The sequence below is a fragment of the Haliaeetus leucocephalus genome, unplaced genomic scaffold, assembly GCF_000737465.1.
Source record: "Haliaeetus leucocephalus isolate CR32 unplaced genomic scaffold, Haliaeetus_leucocephalus-4.0 Scaffold295, whole genome shotgun sequence".
In the NCBI taxonomy this organism is placed as follows: Eukaryota; Metazoa; Chordata; class Aves; order Accipitriformes; family Accipitridae; genus Haliaeetus; species Haliaeetus leucocephalus.
In genome coordinates, this window is record NW_010972731.1 from 10,612,284 (window position 1) to 10,639,822 (window position 27,539).

At 38.8% G+C, this 27,539-nt stretch overlaps 1 protein-coding gene across 15 annotated transcripts in view; it reads left to right on the forward strand.

Annotated features, from left to right (window-relative positions):
- Positions 1 to 27,539, forward strand: part of UNKL (unkempt family zinc finger-like) — a 58,143-nt gene that overhangs the window by 21,749 nt on the left and 8,855 nt on the right. For 6 of the 15 annotated variants that reach the window (XM_010570544.1, XM_010570547.1, XM_010570545.1 and 3 more), the window contains 5 exons: positions 3,793 to 3,947; positions 13,782 to 13,970; positions 16,145 to 16,207; positions 20,962 to 21,127; positions 27,239 to 27,331. In XM_010570544.1, the coding sequence (XP_010568846.1) occupies positions 3,793 to 3,947; positions 13,782 to 13,970; positions 16,145 to 16,207; positions 20,962 to 21,127; positions 27,239 to 27,331 (666 nt within the window). Of the gene's footprint in view, positions 1 to 3,792; positions 3,948 to 13,781; positions 13,971 to 16,144; positions 16,208 to 20,961; positions 21,128 to 27,238; positions 27,332 to 27,539 lie in introns of those variants that run through there. The other 9 variants (XM_010570546.1, XM_010570551.1, XM_010570556.1 and 6 more) reach the window with 4 other exon arrangements.

Here is a 27,539-nt window from a genome sequence, read left to right on the forward strand (position 1 = left end):
CATGGCAAGTGTACAGGATAAACTCAGCAGAGCTCTTGGAGATTGGAGTTCTTTTGAGACCCCATCATGATCTGCTTCTGTGTGTCTTGATCATTAGTATCTTTAACAGTCCAGTTGATGCTTGATTCCTATGAGAGGAATCATTCTCGCAGGAAGCTGTCATTGGCAATAAACAAGATTTCCATCTCTAAGGAAAAGTTAAGCATTGCCCAGGCTAAAGATAAAGAGGGCTGAAGAAAAGTCCAAACTTAACAATTTGCTGATGTTATTCTCCCTAAGTGATATCTTTCTAATCTGTTGCTAATCCTTCTACCCCAGACCCGTTCTTTCTTCTACTTTGTAGGATGAATTCTTGTACTCTTTAAAAATCTCCAGAACTCTGAGAGAATTTCTGAGACTTTGAACATGTTAGCAGTGCTAATTGAGAAGCAGCAGCTTAATTTTCTCCACATAGTTGCATTAGAAATAATTTTATGTCCATCAGAAGAGACTTATGTGGCTCAACCAGCACGCTCTGGAACTCTTTGGCTTGTATCATCTGGAATGAAGACTGTGTAAGCAGGAAATCTCAACACATAAACTTGAAATCTTGCAACAGTACCCACCCTCTGTCTCTGGCAGTCTGAACAGTCCATCAAAAGTTAGATGTTTGGTTACTATCAGCAAGAGTGCCTTTCTATTGTTAGCAACAGCTTTAAGCTTAGTTCAGCAGCTCTGAAATTCTGCGTCCTGTGTGCGTAGAATAAAATAGTTTCTGTCCCTTCCATATATTAGGGAAGGAGGAGAGAATGGTTTCAGGGCTGTAGATATCATCCGTATGAAAAGCCTGAAACTCTTGGTTCATGGATCTCTTTGAATCACAAATTATGGGTGTTCCCCACCTAACTTCAGTGAAACCCTAGCTATGTGGAACAGGTAGAGGAAGATTTTCCACCGTTCATACATGTTTGTCAGCAATTTTTATCATTCTATGTGAAATAATTTGTGGAAGCAAACATTCTCTATAATAGCGTTCCTGGTCTTCCCTCAATGACTACCTCAGAAACAGCTGGCCATTTTTTTTCCTGTTTTTTTCCCTGCTTTGTGAAGATCATGAGGAATATTGCTGTTCCTCCAAGACTGCATTTCCCTTGAGGCCCTGGCTGCAGACAGTATTGTCTTATAAATGTCACTTGTTTTTTACCCCACTGGCTGAAGCCCTAGGTCCACTGTAGTCCCAAAGACACTTTGTGATGACAGGAGGGAGAGCACCTGATCCTGAAAAGTAGAGAAGTAGTGGGATCTGGCATATCTCCCTGACACCCTCTGCAAAACAGAGAGTAGCTAGGGTATGTTGGGACACTTCGGTAAAGGGCACTTTTAAAATAACACCTCTCTGTGGCACTCATTTGTCCACTGACTGCCTGACTACAACTAGCACCTCAACAAAAATAGATTTTTTTTTTTAAACACAAACATGGGCAGGCTGAAATTCTGCTGGCAAGAATTTGGAAACACTTCAAAGAACACATCTCCTGTATAACAGCTTCTGTTACTGAAGGCATTTGTCTTCAGATTGTTCGTCCAAGACTGTTCTCTTCTATTGGTGCCAAGATTGCAATGGTGAAGAAACTTACTTCTGACTTCATGAAAGATGGGATTCCCCAGGCCAGACCTAGCCTGACTGTGGTAACTCTTACATTTGTAATACCCAAGCCTTGTTAGTGCAAATTCTAAGGAGGCTATGTAGCTGAAAAAGTTGTATCTCGTAAAGAGTGCAACCCTATTTCTACATAACATCCTAGGCTACTGATACATAATCCCTGAAGCACCACTGCACTGGCATTAGGTAGCTGAAGTTCTTTTTGAGGGCTCTATCCTAATCTCCACAAGCTTCAGTGATCACCATGAGAGAGGCCACCACATGAGACTGTTGCTTTTCTGCCAGTTGCAACGGTCTTTGAGAAAACATGGTTAGACTAGGGCAGGCTTACACTGTAGAATTTGTAACTTTTGTGCAGCTGGCCTCAAACTATGATGTTCACTCTTGGAAGAAATTAGAATGATGTAGAAGAACACATTCTGAATTTAATGTGCCTGTTTGACTTAATAAGCAGAATAGCAAGAACTAGTCGTGTTATTATTCTCCCTAAATACCTTGGAAAGAGAAAGGAGAGATTATTTCTCTTTGAAGTGTTTGGAAAGCAGTCTTATACTACCCTTTTAGGGTGGTATGATTACTTACACTCATTTGTAGAACATTGGATGAGTATGTGGTGGTGTCAGGGAAAAAAAGCTAATGAAGGATTTAAGAGAGAGTACGAATCAGATAGTGCTTTTCCTATGACAGTGTGAGGGTTGACTGGACATAAGATGGCTGACTGGACTTGCTCTGGGCAACCAGCTATACAATGAGATGATACATAGTGAAAGTAAGAGTAAATTACAAAAAGTCAGTGCATCTGTTTCTGTCTTCCCAACTGTTCTTTGCACTCTCATTCTGTAGGAGGAACAGCAAGGGTCTGGTGATATCATCTTTGCCATCCCTATGGTTTCTTTTTCCTTTTCTTTTCTTTGGGTGTGGCTGGATTGGACTTGTGTGTATAGTGGTACTTACTAGTAGCTTTTTTGCTCTCTCTTTTGTGAGCCACGTCCCTATTTTTGTAACTTATACAGTAGTGGAAATATGTGGTAAAGCATTGGACCGTATAGTAAGAAGGCCGCAGAGCTGTGATAGATCAAATGCTAGGTAGAAAAACCCCACATCATTAGAAACAATCTTCAGCTATGCAATCTCCACTGAAGAGAGGTGTCTACGTATCTCATTCTCTTTCCTACTATGGCTTGTATTTTCATACGCTCTATCAGAGCTACTTACTGTTTCTAGTAGAGAGAAATGTTTACATTTGATTTTTAACTGTAGTTTATCACTACACCTTCAGAAACGCACTAGTGGCTAGACATGAAAAAAATCTTGCCATACCTATAGAATTTATTAAGAGATTTTGTTTTCAGTCCTGACTTCCTTACTTTGATGTCTTGTGTGCATGGATCATGAGGTGAGGAATGTTATTAACTGTAATTGCTTACTAAAGTAAACATTTTTTGTTAACTCATCGTTTGCCTATAAAGCTAGAGGTCTAAATCTCCTTAATACATTGCACATTTAAAGAATCAAATATCTAAGATGTTTAATAGTTTAACAAAGTAGCCCTTGGGGAATTGCGAAGTAATTGTTCAGTCACCTTGAGCTGAATTTTCTGGTATGAAAATTAACAAGTCATTGGTCACAATTTACGTGTAAGTTAATAATGAACTTTCTCAAAGGTTATTGTTCCTTTTAAGTTAAATAGTACAAGTCCTATATTCTCTTCAAATTGTTTTATGGTTAAGTCAATTGGTTCTAGACTGGAAAAAGAGAACAAAGAACCCTGTAATTACGATGCCATTGTTACCTTTCCAGTCAGCAGTTCTAAAAATGTTGCTTTTAAACCCTGGTGTGATAGAGATTCAGGAAAATAAAGCAAAATCTAGAATACTTTAAATATATTAATTTCAATCTACCTCCCACCATTTTTTTGATGGAGCAAGTAAATAAGAGTATCGCATTTGTTAGTAGCCACAAATACATAATGGTGAATTATATTATTCTTACCTTGCCTTTGTGCTTATATTTAAAGAAAAAGAGATTTCTTGTGTGTGATTGATGTTTCCATGTGACAGGTGCTGTGTTTGGTAGTAGGCATGTAATTGTTAAATTCACACAGCTAAGTATCAAATCTGTGTGTAATTTGTTGGGGATTCCTTCAACAGAGGACACCATGAATGTAGTCATACTGCAAACTGGTTGTCAATCAAAGCCAGGCGCTCACCTGTTTTCAACAGACAGCATAGGAATTGCAAATGAATGGAGCAGCAGTCTTAACTCCACAAACAGCATTACAAATAGCAGTGGGCAGTCTGGAAATGTAAGTGTAAATAATTCTGGAAAAGTTACTACTAATAATTACTGTACCAATATACAATGTTTATTTTATTTCTTAAACGTCTGTTTTTTATTTCTTTGTACTTCAGCAAAAGAGAAAAAAACCACAGCTATGGTAATGTCAGGCAGTAATATTAAACTGTTACTGTAAGCCTAAATGGAACGTCTGCCCTTAGCACCAGATTTAACTATGTATTATTTGTGTTTTCTGTTCTTTTTTTTTTTTTTTGTCTTTAGATGCGATATTTTGAATGCTACAGTGAGGAACATAATTTTTAATCAAATACACAACTACAGGACAGCTTAATTTACATATGTCTCTTTTTTCTATAGGAAAGGTTTCATTCATGGAAGATCTTGCTTGATCCCAGCCCTCTTCTCTGCCCTAATTTGTTAACATTAGGAATTAATTGATGTCCTACGTGAACATGGTTTATACTTAAAGCTTCTTACAGTGGTGCAGTACATGCAGTGTGTTTGGTAGTGGAGAGGTGTTTGATTATGAGGGTGATAAATGTAGTTCATATTAGCAATTTTTTATCAGCTAAAGATGGGGGAGAGGAAGGAAAAAGATATATTGCAGAGCTTTTATTATCTTCGTTTTAGTACCAGTTGGAACAGATCCTTTTGTTAGGTTTTATGTTTGTTGTAAAATACTATATAAAGATAGTGACATCTCTCTTGTTCTCTCCTGACTTGCTTTTTTCTTACCTCATTTGCAGTGCAGAGTCATAAGTATATACACATTTATCCCCAGAATTTTCACTTCTGACTTTCCAGCACTGTTGTCTATGCTGTTTGGTTAGAAACCAGGTAAAAGGACATATTTTAAATAGTGTTTAAAAAGAATGGCTAATAAATAGTGCAGTTATTGAAACTCCTGGGTTTCTTTCATGTAGCTTCATATTGCTGTACTGTAGATTGAGGATAAAGATACCAATATGCCTACATTTTATTTTAGGTTCCCAGTGCAGAAGTCTGCTTCTGTATATGAAAGGTTCTCAGAAAGGTTCTGCCTTTTTATTTAGGAAGCTAATTTTGTTGTTGATAAGGTTCTGAAGCTTTCAGGGGAGACCCATAAAAGCACCTTTTCTCCCAGAAGCTTCTTAGCCTTTCCTGAATGATTTAGGTACAGCTGAAAACCCTAACAATTCTGATATGCCTTCCAGCTATGTGGAATCTTCTTCCAAATACATGCATTTTTCTGTTAGTCATTAAGAATCTCATGAACATTGTGTACATTTTCCATTCCTTGCTCACTGAGTCTCTGCCTGTATTACTGTTCAAGTGTGAAAATGGAAAAGGTGACCCCACTCCCTTCCCTGTACTTGAAGTTTCATTGCAAGTGGCCACCTTTTTTCTGATGTCTGACAAAATATTCTGTCTTTCTTTCACTGTACTACTTACCTGCAGCATTGTTTGATGCACTTCCACTATTTGGTTTTTTTTAATATTCAGTTCCCGATTTTTCATTAGCAGGTTGGTCTTCTGTTTTTCCGTGTTTAATCCTTGAATTTTGTTGCTTGCTTGCTTTCACCTTCTCCATCTGCTGTAAACTGCTTAATTTTAGTATTTAAGTAGTCAGTCTGTTTCACTGACTCCCCCCATTTTCTGTATCGCAGCAACATATTTACATTTGTGTTTTGTGTTTTTCTCTCTGTTCTAATAAGCTCTCTGTCTTTGTCCCCTCCTTCATCTTCATTCTCATCACTGTTAGACACTGGCCCTGAGTAAACTTAATTTTAGTGGGTTTTATCATGATGAAATTAGACTTTCTAAACCTATCTTCCTTTGTGTCTTCAAAACAAAATCTCCCTGTTCATCTTCCAAAACTTCTTTCACGTATACTGTTACAGTACGCTGGGAGAGTATCCTACTGTTCTATTTGCTTCTGGAGGAAAAGGATGATGTAGTACCTGAGAGACCTAAACTCAGTTCTCTGCTTGATCATAAAATTCCTCTTTGAGAGCAAGTTTCTTAGGTCCCCATTTCTAGAATGTGGTAATACTATTGCCCTATCTATAAATGTTACTGGAAGAATGAGTCCATTAAGATTCTGTATGATCCAGGTTGATAGTGAGGGAGACTGCATAACTGTTTTAAATATATACCTTCTTGTCTCACCTATACTGTGTTCTTATGTCTTTATCTAAGTTGTCTTGTCAATTGGACTGTCATCAGTCATTCCTCTGCTGTATCTTTCCGTAACATTTCAGTCAGAAAATAATTTACTCTTCAGCCTTTTTTGGTAAGTGTGAGTTCAGTTTCCATGGAGAGCTTCTACATTTATGTTTCTTTACCTCCATGTTTGAAGCATCTAACATTATACTTTTGTCAGTCCCTTCACCTGATCTGTGATAGTACTGTTTTTCTCCAGTCTGTCTTCGCAGTTCCCTTTGCTTTATACTCCACCAGTTGTATCATCTAAAGGTACTTAACCTCCACAATGCAGTTTACCCAGTGTGGTACAGTATTTCCCTTGATTGTAATTTTTCATTTCAGTTAGTACTACTTGTTTCTCCACACTTACCATCACCTCTTATCTTTGTTTTTGTTGTGTTGCTCTAGCAAGTCCTAGATTGGCTTTCTTGGCATACCCATTTTTTCTCATACTGCATCAGAGGTGTGAAGTGCCTTAAGTAAGATTCAGAGTCTTCATATGCATTGTAGCAACAAATTCACTCATCCTTTTCCCAGTCCTATGTGTCTTCTTTAGGAGCTGCATTTACACCAGCAACTTTTACTTTTAGCTCTTATGCTTGTTCTTAACCATTACTACTCTTTTGTGCTCTGTTCAGTGTCATCTAATTGCCAGAAGGAACGCTCCTTTTTACTCATTCTCCTACTGCTCTTTTTTTTATGACATAAATTTATTTTCTTTCACTCTTTATTTAACTTTAAGAGGGTCTTCCTTATTGTTTCTTCTTTTGCACTGGTAAAATTCAGCTGTCTGAACTCCTCAATTATGGGAAATTATAGTAGACAAGGTTTCTTGAATATTTCTGTGCATACAAGTCTTGAAATAGCTTGATCCATGTTTCAGATACATTGCTTGCACTGTTTAAACTTTGATGCCCTACTTCATTAATGAAGTCGGTTATGTTACCACATCTTCGTGTTTACTCAGATTTCCATTACTCCTTGCATGTCCTTCCATGAATCTTCAGCTATGTATTGTTTCATCATCCAGTATGCTATGTACCCCTTTTCCTCAGACACTTTTGCTATCTAGCTCTTTCCTCAGTCACCTTTGCTAAAATAATCTCTCTGGCATGCAGTCCCCTGCATCCCATACATATGCATTGTTCTCAGCCATGAGCTTCTGCCTCACCTGAATTTCATCCCTTCATTTCAACTGTTCTCATTTATATCCTGCATATTTATTGCACTTTAACATACCTAAATGGTGTTTTCCTATGTCTTGTTTATTTTTCTCATAGTGCCATGCGAGTTGGATTAACTAGGCTGTCTCAGTGTGTGCAACCATAGTCATAGTTGCTGCTTTGTATGCTTTCTCTAGCTGGTTGATTAGCTTTCCAGTGTTATTGTATCAATACAAAATGCATATTCCTTTGAGCAGCTTTTCAGCCAAAAAATGTCAAGAATCTTATTACTTCTTAAAACACGCTCAGCTCATGTTTTAGGATTATGCTGCTGATCTCCATATATCAGGTCTCTCTGTTACTGGTAACTAACTGCAGTGTACCTAAGTTCGGTGATGATGCAGACCAAAGGCCTAGCTGTATGATAAAATTTGTCTGTAAATATTGTTCAAGTTTGTGGCACTGCAAAATTAATAGGAAAACTTGCTGTTTATTCTGGAGATGAAATAGGAGATACATCAAAGATTAATTGCATTTATCAATTACGGAATATTTATGTTAGCCCTTCTAGGCTCAGAGCAATAAATCATAGTTTCCTTTTGAAAAATAAAAAGATAGAAATGTTGGCCATGATGTCATTATGCCCGGAGTCTGTGATGTATTTAAAAGATTGAATATTTGCATAGGATATACGTTGATCACAATGGATGAAGACAGGATAATCAGCACCATCTTTGTTTTATCAAGTTTATCAAAGATGTGTAAGTACTTGATCACGTTTGAGTTAGCACAGTTAAGAAGTCAGCGCTTGTCAGCTCAGTTGTGGCAAAGATTGTGTGCCTTCATAGCTTGTCCTGATTGCAGACTTAGTGCTAATATTCTGCTGCCTTCGTTAAGCCTCAAGTTTTCTCTTTTACTTCGTAACTAAGATGGCTTGGCTGCGTGCTCATGATCAGTTACCACACTCATTTGGTAAATAATAGTTTATTAAGCTGTGATAATGCAACTGAGTTTGATTACGTGTGCATAATCTAAGTGTGAACAATGGTGATGAGTCATGCTTCCTTTACTGTGGAATTAGTGTTCTGAGACAGGGATGTAGGAAGGAAATAAGTTACTTGAAGGCAGAATTAGTTTTACAGCTTAAAAGTACCTACGTTTCCTCTTCCTGTCATCTTCCCTGCCACCCCCCACAAATGTAGGCAATATAACAGTACATTTTAAGCCACAAAATATAATGCAAATCAAGAAGCTCAAGAAGCTGCTATTTTCACGGGAAATATAACTAGTTTTATAGGTATATGTTTCCTCATTTTCTTTGTAGAAGATCAGCTGTAAGCGGAGACCTAGCATAGGCAAGAACCAAGGGAAAGAATGTATCACTTGTTCTGCATGCTCTTTTTCTAGGTAATTTAGCTGCAGTGACGAATAGTGACAAATTATTTCTTTGTAAGAATGTAAGAGTGACAAATTATTTCTTTGTAAGAATGTAAGAGGCCAAGGTCTGTGTGGTTACAACAATATGAGTATGTGACCCTTGTTAAGGCAAGCTTGGAATCTTTTGACTTGTGGTGTGTCAGAAATGTTCAGGTGTCCTCCTATGGCCTTGAGCAAAGACGCAAAATTGAAAAAGTTGTTCTTTTGTAACCTCTGTGAAAGTGAGAGGTAATCTGAAATGTATCCAGCTGCAGCATTTAAGCTTAAAAATGAATCTGTGAAGATTTACAGCTGAGACTCTGGAAAGTAAGGAATGTCACCGAGTACTGGTCTTAAAGCAGACTCTGAATCCTTAGGGATTGAACTGTGTCCTTGCTGTGCTTACGTCTGACTACACAGCACAGCAGATTTCCATTTTTAGGAGGGACACATTCCTGAAGAGTACTTAGATCTGTTTGGCCTCTTTATCCCACACACAGAAAATCAAATGCCACAAATCTTAAGTTACATTTGTCGAGCGGTTTCCAAAGATCATGTTGGAGACTTGCAGTGTTGAGGCAACTGTATGAATTCTAGCTTCTGTTGTTTGTGCTTCTGTCTTAATAAAGAAGAAAAAGACTAAAAAAAAAACCAACTAACAATTGGCAATAGATTTTCCTAGCATCAGTAGTGCTGAGGACATTGCTATTCATGCCAACACTGATGCCAAAATGTAAATTCTGGAGCATTGAGAAACAAAAAGTAAGCATTGCTAGTTTCCCTTCTCCCCTCTTGCACTCTTTTTGTCTCTAATACCGATATCACACTCATTTTATGTTAGTACTGACATATGACTTCATGTTAACTGTGAAACACACGTCCCTCTTGATACAAAATACATGTTCGCTCACCATCTTGGCGTCAATACTGCACTAAGTTGTATGGCTGTTTCTAGTGATAGGTTTCTTGATATTTCTCAGATGTTCTTTGTATCTTACTCTGTGCAAAGAGCATGAGAAATGAGAGATATAGGAGCAGTGGTCTTGTGGGTATTCTGTAGCAAGCCATAAGGGATGAATCAATATTTGAGAATAAATTCTCTCTTCTCACGTGAGTGGCAGTGTAACCTGTATCCTGGTTTCTCTGTGGAGTCCACCTAGCCTTGAGTTGTAGAGAAGATGCTTCTTACAACCCTGGACAAAAAGGAAGAGAGTCCTGATCAATGTTGATGTTTTTGGACAGAGTATCTTCACCAGGCCTGGAGGAGTCTCTCGCAGAGGGAGGGAGATGGTCCAGAAAGTCCTCCATTTACTTTCTCTGCCTCAAGAATTATCTTTGATGGCCATAGATAACAACCAGGATTGGGTATTCTCCCTGAATATCATCTCCTCTTGCCTCTTTTGGCAACAGGATATTAGTCTGGGTCTAACCCAACAGGACATTTCTTACATTCTTACTAGGGGGATAAACATACAGTATAGGGGCAGACAGGAGATAGAGTCATCGAATCATTTAGGTTGGAAAAGACCTTTAAGATCATTGAGTCCAACCTTAAACCTAACACTGCCAAGTCCACCACTAAACCATGTCCCTAAGTGCCACATCCACAAGTCTTTTAAATACCTTCAGGGATGGTGACTTAGCCTGTCAAATGCTTGATAACCCTTTCAGTGAGGAGATTTTTCCTAATAGCCAGTCTGAACCTCCCCTGGTGCAATTTGAGGCCATTTCCTCTCATCATATCACCTGCTACTTGGGGAAAAAAGACTGACACCCACCTCACTACAACCTCCTTTCAGGTAGTCATAGAGAGCGATAAGGTCTCCCCTCAGCCTCCTTTTCTCCAGGCTAAACAACCCCAGTTCCCTCAGCCACTCCTCACAGGACTTGTTCTCTAGACCCTTCAGCAGCTTCATTGCCCTTCTTTGGACATGCTCCAGCACCTCAATGTCTTTCTTGGTGCAGTGTCACCAGTGCTGAGTACAGGGGAACAATCACTTCCCTAGTCCTGCTGGCCACAATATTTCTGACACAAGCGAGGATGCTATTGGCCTTCTGCTGCCTGGGCACACTGCTGGCTTGTATTCAGCTGGCTGTCGACCGACACCCCCAGGTACTTTTCTGCCAGGAGGAATAAATTCTAGATAGTAACTTGAGACCAAAAAGAGTGATTTTTCAATGTAGTTGCCTTGTAAATTCAGGCTAGGTTTGAATTATTTTTTTTTCTTGCTTGTGTATTTAACCTACCATGGATGTTATGTGACCCATTTTCTTTTCCTGCTTCATTTGCATGAGTTCTTTGTATTTTCTTTGCAAGTTGAGTCACACAAAATTTGTGGTAGTGTGTAATCCAGTTATTAAAACTTAACTAACTATTCTTTTCTGAAAAATACAAAAGACAGAGTAGAGGCTATCTCTGTCTATTGTCATCCTGGTGGACTCTTCAGAAATTAAGAGCAAAAGCCTAAACATTAATGTAATCAGATAATGCTGCCTGCATCTTAGGGGGTTGAGCAATTGTTTTAGTTTAGTTTAGTTTTTCAGAGCAAAACTACATAAAATTGTAAGTTCTTGATGCTTACAGTTATATATATATGTTAATGCTACCACTGATACCTACTGTAAACAGAAGGATCACGAGCAGCACCTTATGGTCTTACGTAATGGACTACATACCTGGTATCATCTGATCTGGACCAGTAACTCTGTACCTCAAGCCCAGTACTTCTGGGTGAACATTTATGTTCTGGGTTCCTTCTGGGTTCCCCATTTATGCCTCTGTTGTCTGCAGGTAGCCCTCCAGGACAAGTAATCCATAATGGCTATCTTAATTCCTCCCTCTTCCCCGATCTTCATTAGGTCACATTGTAGGGAGCAACCATGATGTACATCTTCCTGTGTCGGTAAAATAATCTGTGTTGCCTGCCTAGCTGAAAGAGTGGACAAGAAATACACACCTGAGAAACATTCTGTGCAGATTAGGGAACTCATCCTTAAATAGAGTCAGTAGCTTACCTAAATTAGTATTTTACTTTGGGTGTTAGTCTGCCTTCACTGTCTAGTCATTTTATCTTCCATATTTGCTGCATTAAGCAGCCTTGTGCTACCAGAAGTATGTTTTTAAGTATACTTACAAGATGTAACTATGTTATTCGTAAAAAGTTTTCAAAATTTTTTGATATGGAACTGAATACCTTAGCACATTTTTATTGACAAAAAAAAGAAAAAAAAATTAAATTTCACTTAAAGAGCAATGTTTGGGTTTTTTCCTGGCAGTGTCCTTTTATTTTCCTTTCCTCTTTAGCATAAAGAAAGGATTTCAGTATTTTAGAGGTGAAAAAATGTGCAAACTTAGCATCACCAGGCACAGGGGCAATCCTCAGTTTTGGATTTAGAGTAAACAGTAACAGAAAGAGAAACCTTGCATGTTGTAACAAGCTTGTGGTCAAAACACGAATTCTTCAGCCTTTGACTTCAGACGGAATTTTGTCTGAGTAAAGCTTGGCTATCAATTTAATTATTTTTGCTGTGGTGCCCACTCTTCTACTTCTGTCAGCTCTCAGGGTAAACGTACATTTCAGACTGTTGTGTAGAGAAGCTATCTTTGGATTTCAGAAGCAATCTAATTACAGACCTCCACACAGATAAGGTTCGTGGTGGGACATTTTCTGTAGGGATAGGAGTGAGTGAATGCATAGGTAATAATCTTCAGCAAGTATAGGGCTTACATGTGTTGGAAGTGGTTTTTTTCTGTCTAGGGTTAAGACCTCATCTAGGGTCATGCCTGTCCTCTACCTGATTCACAGGAATTTGAATCTGAAGTTCCTGCAGCTGAGGAGGGACATTTTGAGGTTATACTATTCTGGGGAGAGAGGTGTCTCTTGCTAAAATCCTGATTTGCTTAAAATACTTTCACATTCTTTGGAGCATAAAGTAAAATTAAGGGTTAGGGTTAGCCCTAATTTAAGAGTTTAACAGTAAACTGTATAGTTATTCTTGTTTAGCCTGTCTGATCCGGTGTGTATTTTGTATTTAAGCAAACCAAAATAACTTTAGCAGAATTTCACTCCATTATTGTATCGACTGGTTCAGTTCCCTTGAGAGCTGGCAGATTCTGTTCTGAAACAAGCACAGAAGGGATTGAAATGTGTATCATCACTGAGTGTTCTCACCACTGGGCTGTTAGACATAAATGTAGGATGCAACTATTTCCATACTGCCTTTGTGAGTCTAGTTATAAATCTAGTTTACAAAAATTGAACTGTTTACTTAAAAAATATAGAAACAAGCGATGCCCACAGTTCCACTCAAACATGTTATTGTAGGATGCTGGCACCTGAGTTCATAAATTTCAGGTTGATCAGAATTGTACTTTTAGCAAAAAAAGTTGTCCAGATCTACTTCCAGATTGTACCTTCATCTTAAGCCTTTTACTTTAGAAGTTTAAAACTCTCTGGAAAATGTACAGCAGAACTAAAAAATTATAATTTCAGTCATGTTTTTAAATATTGAAATGTTAATTTATTAATCAATGAACATTTTAATATTCAAGAATCTCAGAAACCAGCCTTTTGAGATTTACAAACAAGCATTGAGATGCTTTTTGCCAAGATTCTACATGTCTCTTTCTTTTTGAACTGCTTGGCTTGATATAGATGAGTTCTTTTAAAAGAGTGAAATGTTGTATAATGCTTGCATTAAACTGTAAATTAAGAAATATATGAAAGAGTGGAAATCACGTTGTCAGAAAGCAAGTATTCCTTTATTGTAAATTAATTTCCATTAAGTAGAGTAATCTCCGCCTGGGATTAATTTTGTGCATAGGGACCAAACAAGACTATATTCTGGTGTGTACAAATGCATCTCCTTTTGAAGTCTGTATATGTACAATAGCTCCCTGTTACTTTTGTCATCTGCTACTTTTTTAAGCTAATACCAAAAAAACAAAGTTAATGTTGTATTTACATAAGACTGAAATTAATTTCTAATTTCAACTGATTGTGTTACAGAGGGAGACTAGCTGTAAACATAAAAAAATATCATAGAGTATATTAGACAGTGTTTTCTGTCTTCTACAGATTTCCTGTTCTTCAAGTCCAACTGTAACATCAAGTTCTGGTAGCAGTAGTTCTTTATCACCCCTTGGACCTCTTTGTAGACAGAGATCATTAGCAAACGGCGTTTTGTGTTCTGAGTCTAGCACATCAGGTGTTTCTTCACCAACGTCTAGCTATCCAAAAGCACCAGGCTTTGAACGAGAAGATCAGGTATGTACATAATATGGGTCTAGAAGTACAAACGCAATCTTGAGTTAGATTCAGCAGAAAATGTTGTCTGCCTTGTGTATCAGCACTGTTTTTTGATAATTTAGGACACAAGAATTTGGACCCTCTTCTTTACTGAGCTAAACTGTGTCAAATTACAGTTGTCACAGGCCAAGAACACTCACGCAAACAGTCCCTGCAGCTCAGCTGACATGCAATAAATTGTAACTTTGCAGAAATGTTGTGATTGTCATTTTGAGCCCATGTTGCCAAGAACAGAGCAAGATAACAATGGAAAAAAAATCACAGCTAGACTTGGTAGGATTCAGTTTTAATTATTGTTGAAAATTGATGGTGAAAAGAGGCATTAATGTCTGACAATACTATTTATCAGTTCCAATCTTTGATTAATTTCAGACTGTTTCTTCTTCCACGTGCAGCTGCTTCTCTCCTTGGACAAGTTCATTGCTGAGACAGACATAGGTGATAAAATATAACAAGCCTCTTGAAGAAAGAGAGAGAGATCTGTAGCATTAGCAGTGAGAGGAAAGTGGTTGAAATAGAAGTTGGTGAGGAGTTAGAATCCTTTAGTCGGGTGGGGGAGAAAACAGGCAATGCTAGAGACAGTTGGGAGAAGGGAAGACTATATTTCAGAGATATGAAGCAGGTCTATTGGCCTGTGAGAAAAAAGCTGAAAGCCCAGGATTTACCTGTTAAAGCTAAATTTTTCTTGCTCTATGATAATACTGGTTACAGTTCTAAATTGTCAGAAAGGAACTGTTTAAAAAATGGAACTCCGATGGCACATTTAAATAAGCTGCAGCCAAGCTGATCAGTCTTCTTGCAAACCTGTGACTTGTCAGAATTAAGTTCTATAACCTGAGATGCACAGAGAAGTGCAGAAGTAAAATACAGAAAAATAATGAAAGGAAGGAAAGTGGTTTTTGTAAATGGTAACTTGTTATAGGTGATGGCAAGGTCATTACTCTAGAATAAAGTTCTCCATGCAGGGTTGCTTTCTTACATGTAGATGTTCAGACAGACTATAGGTTAGAGAGGTGGTCATTGTAACAGGAAAGATTTCCATCTCCCAATAGGGGGATCAAATAATCATTGATCAAATGTCATGGAAGCAAGGCAGTTACAGTATCAAATGGCTGCTCTCTGGTCATTAGGCAGCAATAACTGAGAAAGTATGTAATCGTTGGTAAAAATCTCTTTTGTTGTTTTGGTCACAATTAGTGAGTAATGTACTGCTGCAAAGAATGTGTCTCAGGAGCAAAAACGTCATGTGCTTGCCTTTTACACAATGAACCTGTCTAGAGAGAAAGCAGTGATGGATTTTGCAATTGATAAAAAAGTACCTAGAGTGGTGGGAGGCATATAAAGAGGAGGAGAGTTGTTACTGCTAGGGAGCTTTCACTACAAGACATATTGGGAATCTCCCAAAGGAAACAAAGAACAGACACAAGAAGACTGCTCTAAGGCAGCAGGAAGAACCATTTTTTCCTAAGGAGACAGAGAGCACCTTGCAGAGTTTACTGGAGCTCAGGAAGTCACTGAAAAGTACTGGCCTGAAAAGAACAGAGATACTTTGATCCTGTTCTGCAGCAACACAGGGGGCAAAGAGAAATTGCTTAGAATTACCTTTTATTTAAGTATGTCTCACTTGTTTCAAAAGCTACTTTATTATAAAATGGTGTTCAAAGAAAATCTGCCCTTATATTTGATTTTATTGTTTTGTTGTTGTTGTTATTTGTAGCATGATCAGTTTAAGGGAAAATCTGGGCAGTTCCACTCAAAACTTTTGGCTACTTCAGGCTTCTATCCCACTAGCCTCTTGAAGAAGTATTCCCCAGCTGGTGAGCATTTGGGACATGTTATTTCTGTCACAGCATAATGCTAACATGGCTACTCAATTTTTGGACCAGAAATAACTTGCATGTGCTCAATTATGCATATAAGTGGAACGATTGCAACTGCTGCTCCTTTTCCATGTAGATTTACTCTATGATCGTTGAAACGTAATTCTCCATATGGGACTGCAGTGAGGGAAATGAAGTCAGCCTGTTGAAGATATCATTACAGAGATACCACTGACCCTTCACAAACTAATCATGTATTTTACAGCAATGACTCATAAAGTTCATATATTACAGAGATTTTTCTTCTTTCAGGCAAAGCATCGAAGCTTCCCAGCTGAGAATCAGCAGAAAATAAATGAACAAGACAACAAGCAGGTATTGCCAAAAGCTAAACGCTGTAAATATTTTGCCCTTTTTGATAATTTATTTATGCAGTATCAAAGTTATGTGGTGCTTTACGACATAGTCTAAGGAAAATTTGTGCCCAGTGACAGGACAAGAGGCAATGGGCACAAACTGAAACACAGGAGGTTCCATCTAAATGTATGGAAACACTTTTTTACTGCACGTGTTAGACTTGAGCATTGAAACAGGTTGTCCAGGGAGGTTGTGGAGTCTCCCTCCTTGGAGTTATGCAAAAGCAGTCTGGACATGGTTCTGGACAGCCGGCTCTAGGTTCTGTGAATATGTGCAATAGATGTGTGCTGCAGGGAGTACCAGGGACGAGAGGAATGTGAGGCAGTTTGAGGATGCTTTTAATTATTGCAATTCCGTGGCAGAGTTTTCACAGTGAAATTTTGGATTAACTTGATTTGGGAATGGGTTGATAAAATTTAAGGATGGCCAGAAGGAAGACAACGATACAGTTGTTCAAGTGTCAGATGCTCAAAACTAGAAAAATAGTTAAAGTGACAAGGTAGAGGGCATAGCTTTGACCTGTCGTGAAGCTAAATCCATCAGGTGTTTGAGGTCATTCTATATATGCAAAGGAGCTTAAAACTCCGCCAGCTTTGCACTGCTAGAACAAGAACTCTGATGCTATCTTAATGATCAAGATAAACAAGAACAGAAGTTTTACCATTTGCCATTCATGCAGCTGCACAGGAGTGTAAAAAAACCAAAAAAGTGGAGGGTTAAAATGTATCTTATGTTTAAAAAGCAGGAGGAATGGTGCAGAATAGATAAGGAGAGAAAACACAAGACAGTTAGAGGTGGATCCTATGAGTTCTGTGTAAAAGAGTGATAGGACATGAACCAGTTTAAAAGTATACATTGGGTTTTTCCCTTACACATCTATAAATTGGTGAGAGTGGCAGCCTTGGAAACGCTTTTAATTTTTTGTGATCTGCCCTAAAAAGTAGTTTTTGCATTACTTTCTCCTGCTATTAAATGTTTGTAACAGAGTAAATAGGACATAACCAGTTTAACATCTTTATCAATGACCTAGTGGGGGAATCAAGTTTGCAGATGACATGAAATAGGCAGGACCAGTCAATAGGGCTGGGCTGCCATTCAGAGAGATGTAGACAGACTAGAGGAATAGGCCAACAAGATCTTTATGAAATTCATTAAGGACAAGTGCAAAGTCCTGCACCTGAGAAGCAAGAACCTCTTGCAACAATATGGGCTGAAAACAAGAACTAACTGGGAGGCAGCTCTGCGGAAAAGGACCTGAGATTCTTCATAGACAGCAAGCTGAAATGTGAGCCAACAGTGTGCTCTAGCAGTGAAGAAGGCCCAACATTATCCCAGGTTGTATTAACAGGAGCATGGAGTAGATCAACAGAAGGGTTACCCTTCTGCTTAACACTTGCTAAACTATGTCTAAAATACTGCATCTGGTTTTGCGCTCACAGTACTGGGATTACATCAGTAAATGAGTGCAAGCTTAGCACATGGCTGCCAAGATGTTGAGGGGACTGGAGCGCTTGCCCTGCGAGGAGAGGCTGAGGAAGCAGAGCTTGCGTGGAGAAAAGAAGGCTTCCGGAGGACCTAGTAGCAGCCTTGTAATACCTATGAGCAGGTCATCAAGAAGATGGAGCCGGCCTGTTCGCAGTGGTGCATAGTGGGTGGACAAGAGAGAACAGGCATAAATTGAAACAAGAAGCTCTGACTGGGTATGAGAAAATTTTTTTCACCATGGCAAGAGTCAAGCAGTGGTTTGCTGAGTGTGGTTGTGCAGTCTCCATCCTTGGAAGTTTTCAAGACCAGACTGGCTAAAACACTGAGTAACCTGATGTGGCTTCATAGTTGACCTAGCTCTGATCAGTAGGTTGGACTAGATGACCTCCTGAAGTTCCTTCCAAGCTGAATTTTCCTATTACCCGGTGATCCTAAGAATACTCAGCAAGTTGGTTTAATTCTCTTCTTTTTTAAAAAAGTGTTATTTAATCTCCATTTAAATAGTGCAGAATGTGTGAAATTCTGCTATGTAATTATAAAGCTGTTGACATCTTTTTTAATAGCTTTTCTATCCTGTCTCATTTCTGTTTATTTTATCTCTCTGTTCTGTTTAGATATCCCCCAGAACAGAGTTCTGAAGCCACAGATAGGGATAGTCTTGGTCTGTCAAAACAGAAGAAGGAAAGGAATCTTTGAGCTGCATGAGTGCCTCTGTCTGTAGGTGTAGGGTGGGACAAGAAGCTTGCTGTTTGTAAGTATGTTAGGCAGGAAAAAGAGACTTAGTCTAGTAGATGTAGGTGTTTATGCTGGGGAGAAAGAGAACTAACTGAAGAAATCCATCAGCTTTGTGTGGGTATGTGAAATTTCTTCACTTCCCTCTCACCAGGAGGCCTCAGCTTAAGATGGGACAGGCCAAAAGGAGATTTATTTTGAGTCTGATAATTTTTCAGTAATACGAAAAGCCTGTATTGCCTCTCCTACTTGTTTTGACTTTGACATGATGTTTCTCCAATGACAGGGATCATGATCGGGCTTATAACCTAAGAATCCTATGCCTTGTCATTTCTTCATTTTACTTCTCTAATTATACAGCTGTTCTTTATGGGTTTATATGTATAGCTAGTTCAGAGATTACTTTTTTTTTCGGCTCAAACATTTATGAAAACAGAAACCAGCAAAGAAATGTTCCATTTAACATATTGCATTGGGATATTAGAGAATGTGTTCTGAATTCAGTGTAAATTTACAATATTGGAACAAAGTTTGGAAAAGCATATCACAGAATCATAGAACAGTTGAGCTTGGAAGGGACCTCTGTTGAAGTTCAACAAGTCTGAGCACAAGGTTCTGCACCAGGATCGGGACAGTCCCCAGTATCAGTACAGACTGGGTGATGAATGGATTGAGAGCAACACTGCAGAGAAGGACTTGGGGATACTGGTGGGTGAAAAATTGGATGTGAGCCAACAACATACACTCGCAGCCCAGAAAGCCAATTATCCGGGGCTGCGTCAAAAGAAGCGTGGCCAGCAGGTTGAGGAAGTGGTTCTCCCCCTCTACTCCGCTCTCGTGAGACCCTACCTGGAGTGCTGCATCAGCTCTGGGGTTCCCAGTACAAGAAAGACATGGACCTGTTAGAGTGGGTCCAGAGGAGGGACATGAAAATGGTCTGAGGGCTAGAACACCTCTGCTATGAAGTGAGGCTGAGAGAGTTGGGGTTGTTCGGCCTGGAGGAGAGAAGGCTCCAGGAAGATGTTATTGCAGCTTTCCAATACTTAAAAGGGGCTTATAAGAAAGACTGAGAAAGACTTTTTATCAGGGCCCATAGTGACAGGACAAGGGGCAATGTTTTTAGACAGAAAGAGGGTAGATTTAGATTGTCTATAATGATGAAATTCTTTACTGTGAGAGTGGTGTGACACTGGGACAGGTTGCCCAGAGAAGTTGTGGATGCCCCGTCCGTGGAAGTGTTCAAGGTTGGGTTGGGTGGGGCTTTGAGCATCACTTCAGGCATCTCATCTAGTGAAAGATGTCCGTGCCCGTGGCAGGGGGGTTGGACTAGATGATCTTTAAAGGTCCCTTCCAACCCAAACCATTCTATGATTCTCTGGAGGTCTGTGGTCCATCTGTCCCCTTGTCAAAGTGGGGTCAGCTAGAGCAGGTTGCTCAGTGCCTTCTATTGTGGTGTTTTGAATATCTCCAAAAATGAAGACTCCACAGCCTTTTTGGGCAACATGTTCCAGTGTTTGTCCACCATCGCAGTAAAATTTTTTTTGCGTGTAAGTGAAACTTTCTGTATTTCAGTTTGTGCCCATTTTTAAAGAAAAAAATATTCATTCTCATGGTCATTATCTCCCTCAATCTTGCGCTTTATCTAGCTTTGAAATAGAAGTTTTCTGTGGTATTGGTAGAAATCAGGAGAGTAGATACTGCACAATCACTGCTTGTCACACAGAAGGCGATGAGAGGATGTGTGGATTGATTCACAGTTAAATGTTGTTTTTATTAACTAAAAGATTGGAGGGAATAAATAAACAATAAACAATAAAAAGAATTAATATACTGGAAAGTCTGCACCAAGTCCCTGTAGACTTTGTAAAGTTATTTTCCAGTTTAGAATGTTACATAGTTACATATTGTTTGCATTTCTTACATTTTATAATTTAAATGTGTGATTTGTATGAAAAAAACGTTCAGCTACAAAGAAGTAGCACAGGTACAGGTCATTATATAATGTGATACATGTGTGCAGTGCAGTCATGTTTCTCAGTTACCTAAACCGAAGATCAGTTTATGTACCAATTGCATTTAGATTAAATGAGAAAATTTGCAGGTCAGAAAAATAATATAGAATATAATTTGTGTACGAATGCATAATGAAATGGTACAGTTCCTCCATAGATACTTTCCTTTTGAAAAGGAGCATCAGACTTCAGCTAACTAATTATGTTTGTAGAGCTTATTTGCAAGTATTTAAATACCTTTTTTCTGAAAGAATTCCCTTGTATGGTAGTGATGTCCAGCCACATTGGAGAAATGCACTTGTTGGTAAATGATAAGGAAAATTATCCTAATCTATTCATTCAGAGGGTTCTTCTGGATTTCTTTCTGTTTGAGTTAAAATAACTACTTTTAAAAATACATTCTGTTTATTTTATATGTTTGTACATACATCCGTGTAAGTGTGTTTGTGTGTGTATGCATATGTGTTTGGTTTTTTTTAACAGAACCATCTCAGTGTTTTTTCAGTGGTTAACCCACTTGCTTCAAGTATAACTTCCAGTCTGGCCTCCAGTCTTGGATCAGATACTTCATCTCCTACAACTGTCTCTGCTATCAGTGCCAAAGCTCCCCCGTTCTATTCTGGCAGTAACACAGTTGAATCGGTAATAGGTAAGTCTTAACGTTTAATCTCTGATTGTACATGTTTTGTTGCATTATTCAAGTTCTGCTCGTTTCAGCATAGGTTCAAAGAGCTTATTGCTGAAGACAGTAATGTTGTACACATCTGCTTTATTATATGTAATTAAAAGCAATATCTGAAATTTAATTTAAATGTTTTCACCCCAAATCATTATTTTTAACAAGGTTTTCAATGTAAGCATAGGAATGAGTGAATGGGAAATTTAAACTGGAATTTTGGCATTGGTATTGGCCAGTGATTTAAAAAATGTGTAAAACCTGCATAATGCAACTCACTGTGTTGCTAAGAGTAGAAGTACTGTCTCCTCAACTTCTTCTGGTGGGCTGATGAGATTTGACTTTTTTTTTTTGATGTTGCCATAGCTGGTGCGATTACAGATCTTACCATCTTCACATGAAAATGGGACATTTTTCTTTGGCTGACTGCATATTCTCCAGTCTGGTTATTTGTGTGTTCAAGGACAAAATCTTGTTCACAGTCTGTGGACCAGATCTGAAAGGACACAAAGAGGAGGAGCCCTTACTTTCTGGGTACACAAGACAGATTCTGGGAAATACTTCTAAAATTTCTGTCGTTAGCCCAGAGCCTTTCCCATGCTTCCAACCAGCTAGGTTGTTTATGTGGAAAATGATAAAAGGAGTTAAATGTTTCAATAACAATTAGACACTGGGAATTTCAAAACTGGTCATTGTACTCCTGCTATGGTCTGACAGGTGCTGGATAGAGAGGAATAATCACTTCCCACAGCCTGCTGGCTGTACGTTTACTAACGCAGGTCAATATGCTGTTAGCTTTTATCGCCACAGAACATGCTGAATGTGCCATTCATCAGAATTCCTAGATCTTTTTCTGCAATGCTGCTTTGTGATCATTTGGCCCTCAGCCTGTACTGTTGCAAGGGATTATTCTGTCCCAGGTGCAGCATTATTGTATTTGCCTTTGTTGAACTTCATGCAGTTTCCATCAGCCCAGTTCTCCAGCCTTTTGAGATCCCTCTAAACGGCAGTCCTGTCATCGAGTGTATCAGCTGCTCCCCTTAATTTAGTGTTATTCACAAACTCATTGAAATTTGTGGCACTTTTACACTAAATGTGGTTTATTGAGGAGGCCGTGGCAGGGAATGTTGTGATTTGAAAGGTGCTGTATTTCACCTTCTGTGGTCTAAGTCACATGATCAGGGAGTTGCTGTGATTAGCTGGTGTACTTGAAGCTTTCTGTGTTTAAATCGATGTGTAGCAGCAACGAGGAGACTGCAGAGAGTGAGTCAGCACTTCAGCATGGTAAGTTAGGCATTCACCGTTTTAATTTTTTTAGGAAAAAAATCTATGCAGAATATTAAATGACGGATCTTTCTCTGCAGTCTCACAAGTGTATAGCTTGCTCTCCTTAAAGGTTTGTTTGATGATCTGTGTGTTAGAACAGAAAATAAATTTTAAATTATTTTTAAATTTCAGAATTAGAATGAGCAGAATTTTAGTTTTGATTCTATGCAACTAATGTAATTTCATTGGCTTACAGTTAATATTTTAAGATGCATTATGGAATGAAATCACATTTTTCTCAGGATAAACATTGCTTCTGGAATAAGTAGAGGCTAGTTGGCTGTAACAAGTTACTCATACAACAATAAAAACCACGGTCTAATTTCTGTATAGTAGATGTGGTGCTAATTCAGTATAATGTTTAAATCATGATATACTGAAGAAGTGTTGCAAAGTCGTTTAAACAGTGATACGCTATGTTTCCCATGTCCCAGTGTGATTATATTATTGAGCATAAGAGACTCTTGATTCCTCTGAGTTAGAATATGCCTCTGCTGTCTACGGATGGTTTTCTAAAACAGTTTTCAGTATGCTATGTTTGTTAACAAAATATGAATCTTAAAATACCTGTGTCATGTATGCATAAGTCAATGTACTTCATGGTAACTGTGTAGATTTGTTTTGGTTTTTTTTTTCCTTAAAAGAATTTCATCTATATATAAATTCTTTTTCCAGAGTTCTGCTTCATGGATATACAGGCTGGCATTGAAAATAAAGTGCTGCACATAATCTGAATAGAGCAGAAAATTAAGACCTTATTGTAGAACAGAAAATAAATACGTATCGTTCTTGTGGGAAGTGGTGGATTGAAGAATCATTAAAAAAAAGGGATAGAAAAAGAGCTGCAGCAAGGGAAGGGGCTAGGTGTTTATGGGAAAAGGGGATGAATGGGTTTGGATAAAGGGTTAGGGGAAATGCAGGAGAGTTATGTTAGTAAGGACTGAGGAAGCTTAGTCAGACAGTGGGGTCTGTAGTCCTTTCTGTGGCCCTTTATCTCAATCTCAAAGGGAGCTCCAAGCCCTCTGTGTCTGCTCTCTAAGTAATAGTCCCCAAGAGCTGGGGAAGAGAAGGGTGCAGGGGAGTTGGGAATAAGCATACCAATCAGTTAGAACTAGTATTTAGCATTGAGGCTTGGACAATATGTTGAAAACTGAGGAATGATGGAGTGGAAGAGGGTATATTGTTGCAGTCTACTCCTGTCGGAGTCAAGGGAGATTGATTGCATTGTCTGGTTTTGTTCTGGTAAAAAAAAGAAAGCAGCATAATCTGAGAACATAAAAAAGCTGCAGGGTGTTTGAAGTCCTCCTGAAAATTACTACCAAAAAAAGAAAAATAATTATGAGAATAGAGAAATTAGATAAGCAAAGCATCAAAGGAGACAGATTTGGAGAGGAATAAATAGCAAATGGGCAGCAGTGAAGGGAAATGACTCAAGTGGTAGTAGGGAGGAGGTGAAGCCTTAACATTAGGGGACATCTGCCAGCCTGATACTCCACCCTGTTGTCTGTGTTAGGTTGTGGGTGGACCTCCTCCTGGGAATGTTTTGATTGGTTCTGTTGCTTTCTCTTGGATACTCAAGCATGGGGATTTTGCCTGTCTGGGAGACTTGCCATGCAAGGAAAATCGGTGTCTCTCCATTTGCTTCCCATATATATTGTCATCTTAAGATGCTGTGTTCTCTCCCTGCACTCTGCTGACTTTCCACCATGTGAGGTGGAATCTGAGAGACCCAGAAAGTATCAGAAATTAAGCTTTGAAAATCTAGATAATAAACAGTAAGGAGACATGTCAGTCCTTTTTGTGGTAGGGGAGGATGAGTGTGGCAGAATGAGTTAAGGCCTCACATGAGGAGAACATAGGTTAGTGATTTAGTAAGGGTGCAGGCTTAGATTTGGTCTACTATTCAAGCAGTATGATTTATGTCAGACTCCTTGTGTTTTGTTCCTGCTTGTCCTACTTGCGTAGCAACATACTGAGCCAGACCCTGCAAATAACTTCAAATATTAATAACATCTGGGTGATGTGGGGAATTGCAAGAGCTTGAAAAAAACAGTTTGTTTCTCTGTTTAAAGATAATGATGGTGCTAATGATGGGATTTTTAAAGCCTCTTCTTTCATGATTGAGAGAATTTGGAGTTCTTTGAAAGAACGTGGAACATCTTCACTTCGTGAAAGTGAGAGGGACCTCTCCCAGAATACCCTGCAGCATAGTGATGAGAGGTTTTTGCTCTCACAGGTGTATGGCGTTTTTGCACAAAGGATGTTGAGACAGGTTCACATGTGTGAAGATTTATTAGTGGGTTGCATAGCTGATGGCACATAATGGTGAAAATTATTTCCAGATAAGTACAGAAACGTAAGAAAAGAAGATAGAATAAAGGGAAAGAGAAAACTGTCCCAGCGGCTGGGTGGGAAAAGAAGTGACAGCCAGGGCAGACAAGCATCCTCTCCAGTGCAGCAGCTGGTTCTCTCCCACATAATACTTTTCCCATATTAGCTGTATTAACTATAGTTTTTCATCCAGACCATCCCAAACTCCTTATGGGCTCCTCCTGCTTATGATGTTATTAGTGTTAACTGGAGCACACTTTGGTCAGTGGATGGTGTTGTGTGCTAATTGCTTGTTGAGCTGTGGCCAAACATATTATTGGGTTCCTCTAATGTCAGTCAAAAGCTACAATCAGGAAGGAGTAGGAGAAGAGGAGAAAGGAAGAGTGATTCTCACAGCAGTGGCAGCCACTTCCCCTGAGAACCTACCATAACAATGCTCTGAGTGTTGGCAGGTGCCTGATGGTGAGCGTAACAAGATGGTGAGCCTGAGAACAAGAAGGGAAACATACTGTCCCAGAGACTCTGGAAGGCACTACCAGAGCAGTTGGGTGAAAGAGCAAGATAGGCAGGCTACAGTGTTGCAGGTGAAAGGCCCTTACCTGTATAAAAGGCAAAGGTAGGAAAGGCACAGTGCAGCAATGGGGATCCAAAACCCAATATGGAAGAGGGACTTTTAATCTGGGTTTCACACAGCACTTGTGACCACTCTAAGCCTTGAGTCATCAAATAAAAGGAGGCCATGTCTCCCCTCCTTACTGTATTGTATAGAAGTACTGGCTTAGGCACCAGTCTCCAAGAGAAGGTTATTGCTGCAAAACTTTGAAAAGCTGGGGCATATCCCTTCAGGCCAAAATGACAATGCAGAGAGCTTCCTCCCTCTGAGTGTTGGACACCAAGCTGCTTTGTCAGTATTGCTGAAAGATAAGGATTATTGTTTGGGCACAACTCCATACTAGTAAGTTGTGTTGCTTTTGAGACCCAGACTAGTAACTTCACAAAGAGCTATGTTAACTCTCAGGTATCTTTGTCATGAGTGTCACTGTGTAGTATGTGAACTCTATCTCTCGGCTGGTGTTTTGACCTGGACAGCTTAGGCAGCTTCCTGCTGAGCACAGTTCTGCAGGTCCTGCTTCTAGGTCAGTAACTCCCTTTATGTATTATCTGGAGCTCCAAGACTGTGGAGTCTGTTAGATAGCCTAGTCAACATTAGGAAATGCCTATACATAATAACTTTGCACTGATCTTGTATTAATGATCCAAATTGTCCTTTCGATTTCTGACTTTTAGCACTTTTACAGCTGTCTAGTACTTCTGCCAAAGATCTTCTGCAGTTTATAGTGCCTAATGTTTAGGACTAGGCTATGAGAGAGGAATCAGTCTAATTCCAAAGGGATCAAGAGATCCCTTTTGGATCTTCTGGAAACTTTTACACAACCCCGTGTGTCTTTTATTTCTGTTTGTTCCTTTTCAATTCATTTAGGCTTTATGCCAGGTTTTAATAATGATTTTCAACATAAAATCTAAAAATTCTTTACAAAGGTGATCACTATCACTGAACACAGTGACTGGGATAGTCACTTTCCTACCTGTAAAATCAGTATTTATGCACACTTCACCCCTGTCTTTCTGACTCTGCAGTTGTCAACATTAGTTAAAGTATAGGTACAGAGGGATAAATTCCTTAATTACACACCTTTCTGCACGGAAAAGAAGTTCAGAGGAAGAAGGGAAAAAATACCCATCTTCTAACACTTTATAAACAGTGGACCTAATAAGGATTATACTGTTAAGAACTTTTTCATGACACTGCCCAGAGAAATTTTAGACAGACATAAGCCTTAAACTGAAAGGCAGTCTAACTGTTGAGTCTAAATGAAACATTGATTTTTGACTTTTTAATTTTTTTTAAATATTGCACATTTTCATTAGAATATTCTGACATTCCTTACATCTGTATGCCCTGATATGTAACTCAGTTACCCCAAGGGCTAACTGTTATAAAGGGCATTTACAGTGCCTTTCCCCAGATATAATACCTGTTTTTATTCAATAATAATAAAAATTATCTTTACGTAGGTATCCAAATTTTATTTTTCCTTTTTCTGTTGACGTACATCTAAGCACAAGAGGTGACGCAGATTTATTGAAAATCCAGATAGATAGCCACCTCTCCATTATCCTCTGTTCATCTCACCAGCTTTAAGAGCTGTAATGGCATATATATGAAAGTTTTCCCTTTTACAAAATACAGAGGATATCCTTCACTGTGTGTCTGTAGTATGCTTAAGATTATGACCTAGATGCAAAAGAGTTATATGATGGAAGCACTAACAAAAATAGTCAAATAAAGTTTCCTCATTTCAGCCATCATGATAGTTTTATGGATAATTCAAGGATAATTCATTGATACAATATTTTGTTTAACAGGTTCTGCTCTAGATTTGCATTTTAATGATGTGAACGTCGCGTCCATAGAGAGAGAATTAGAAGATCAAGAAGGCAGCGACCTTGGATTAGCAAGTAAGAGGTCCAATTCGTAAAATTATACTAATTTAAAATATCTTTCTTTCTTACCTTTCTAAACTTTTACTCACCAGAATAGTTACAGACAGCAAAGACTTTGAAGAAAAGTCCTCAGTTTTGTTCCAGCTGTTTAACTTTGTGGCATAAAGGGATTGCACCTCTATCAAACTGTATTTTGCAAGGGATCAGTCTGTTAAACATTTTG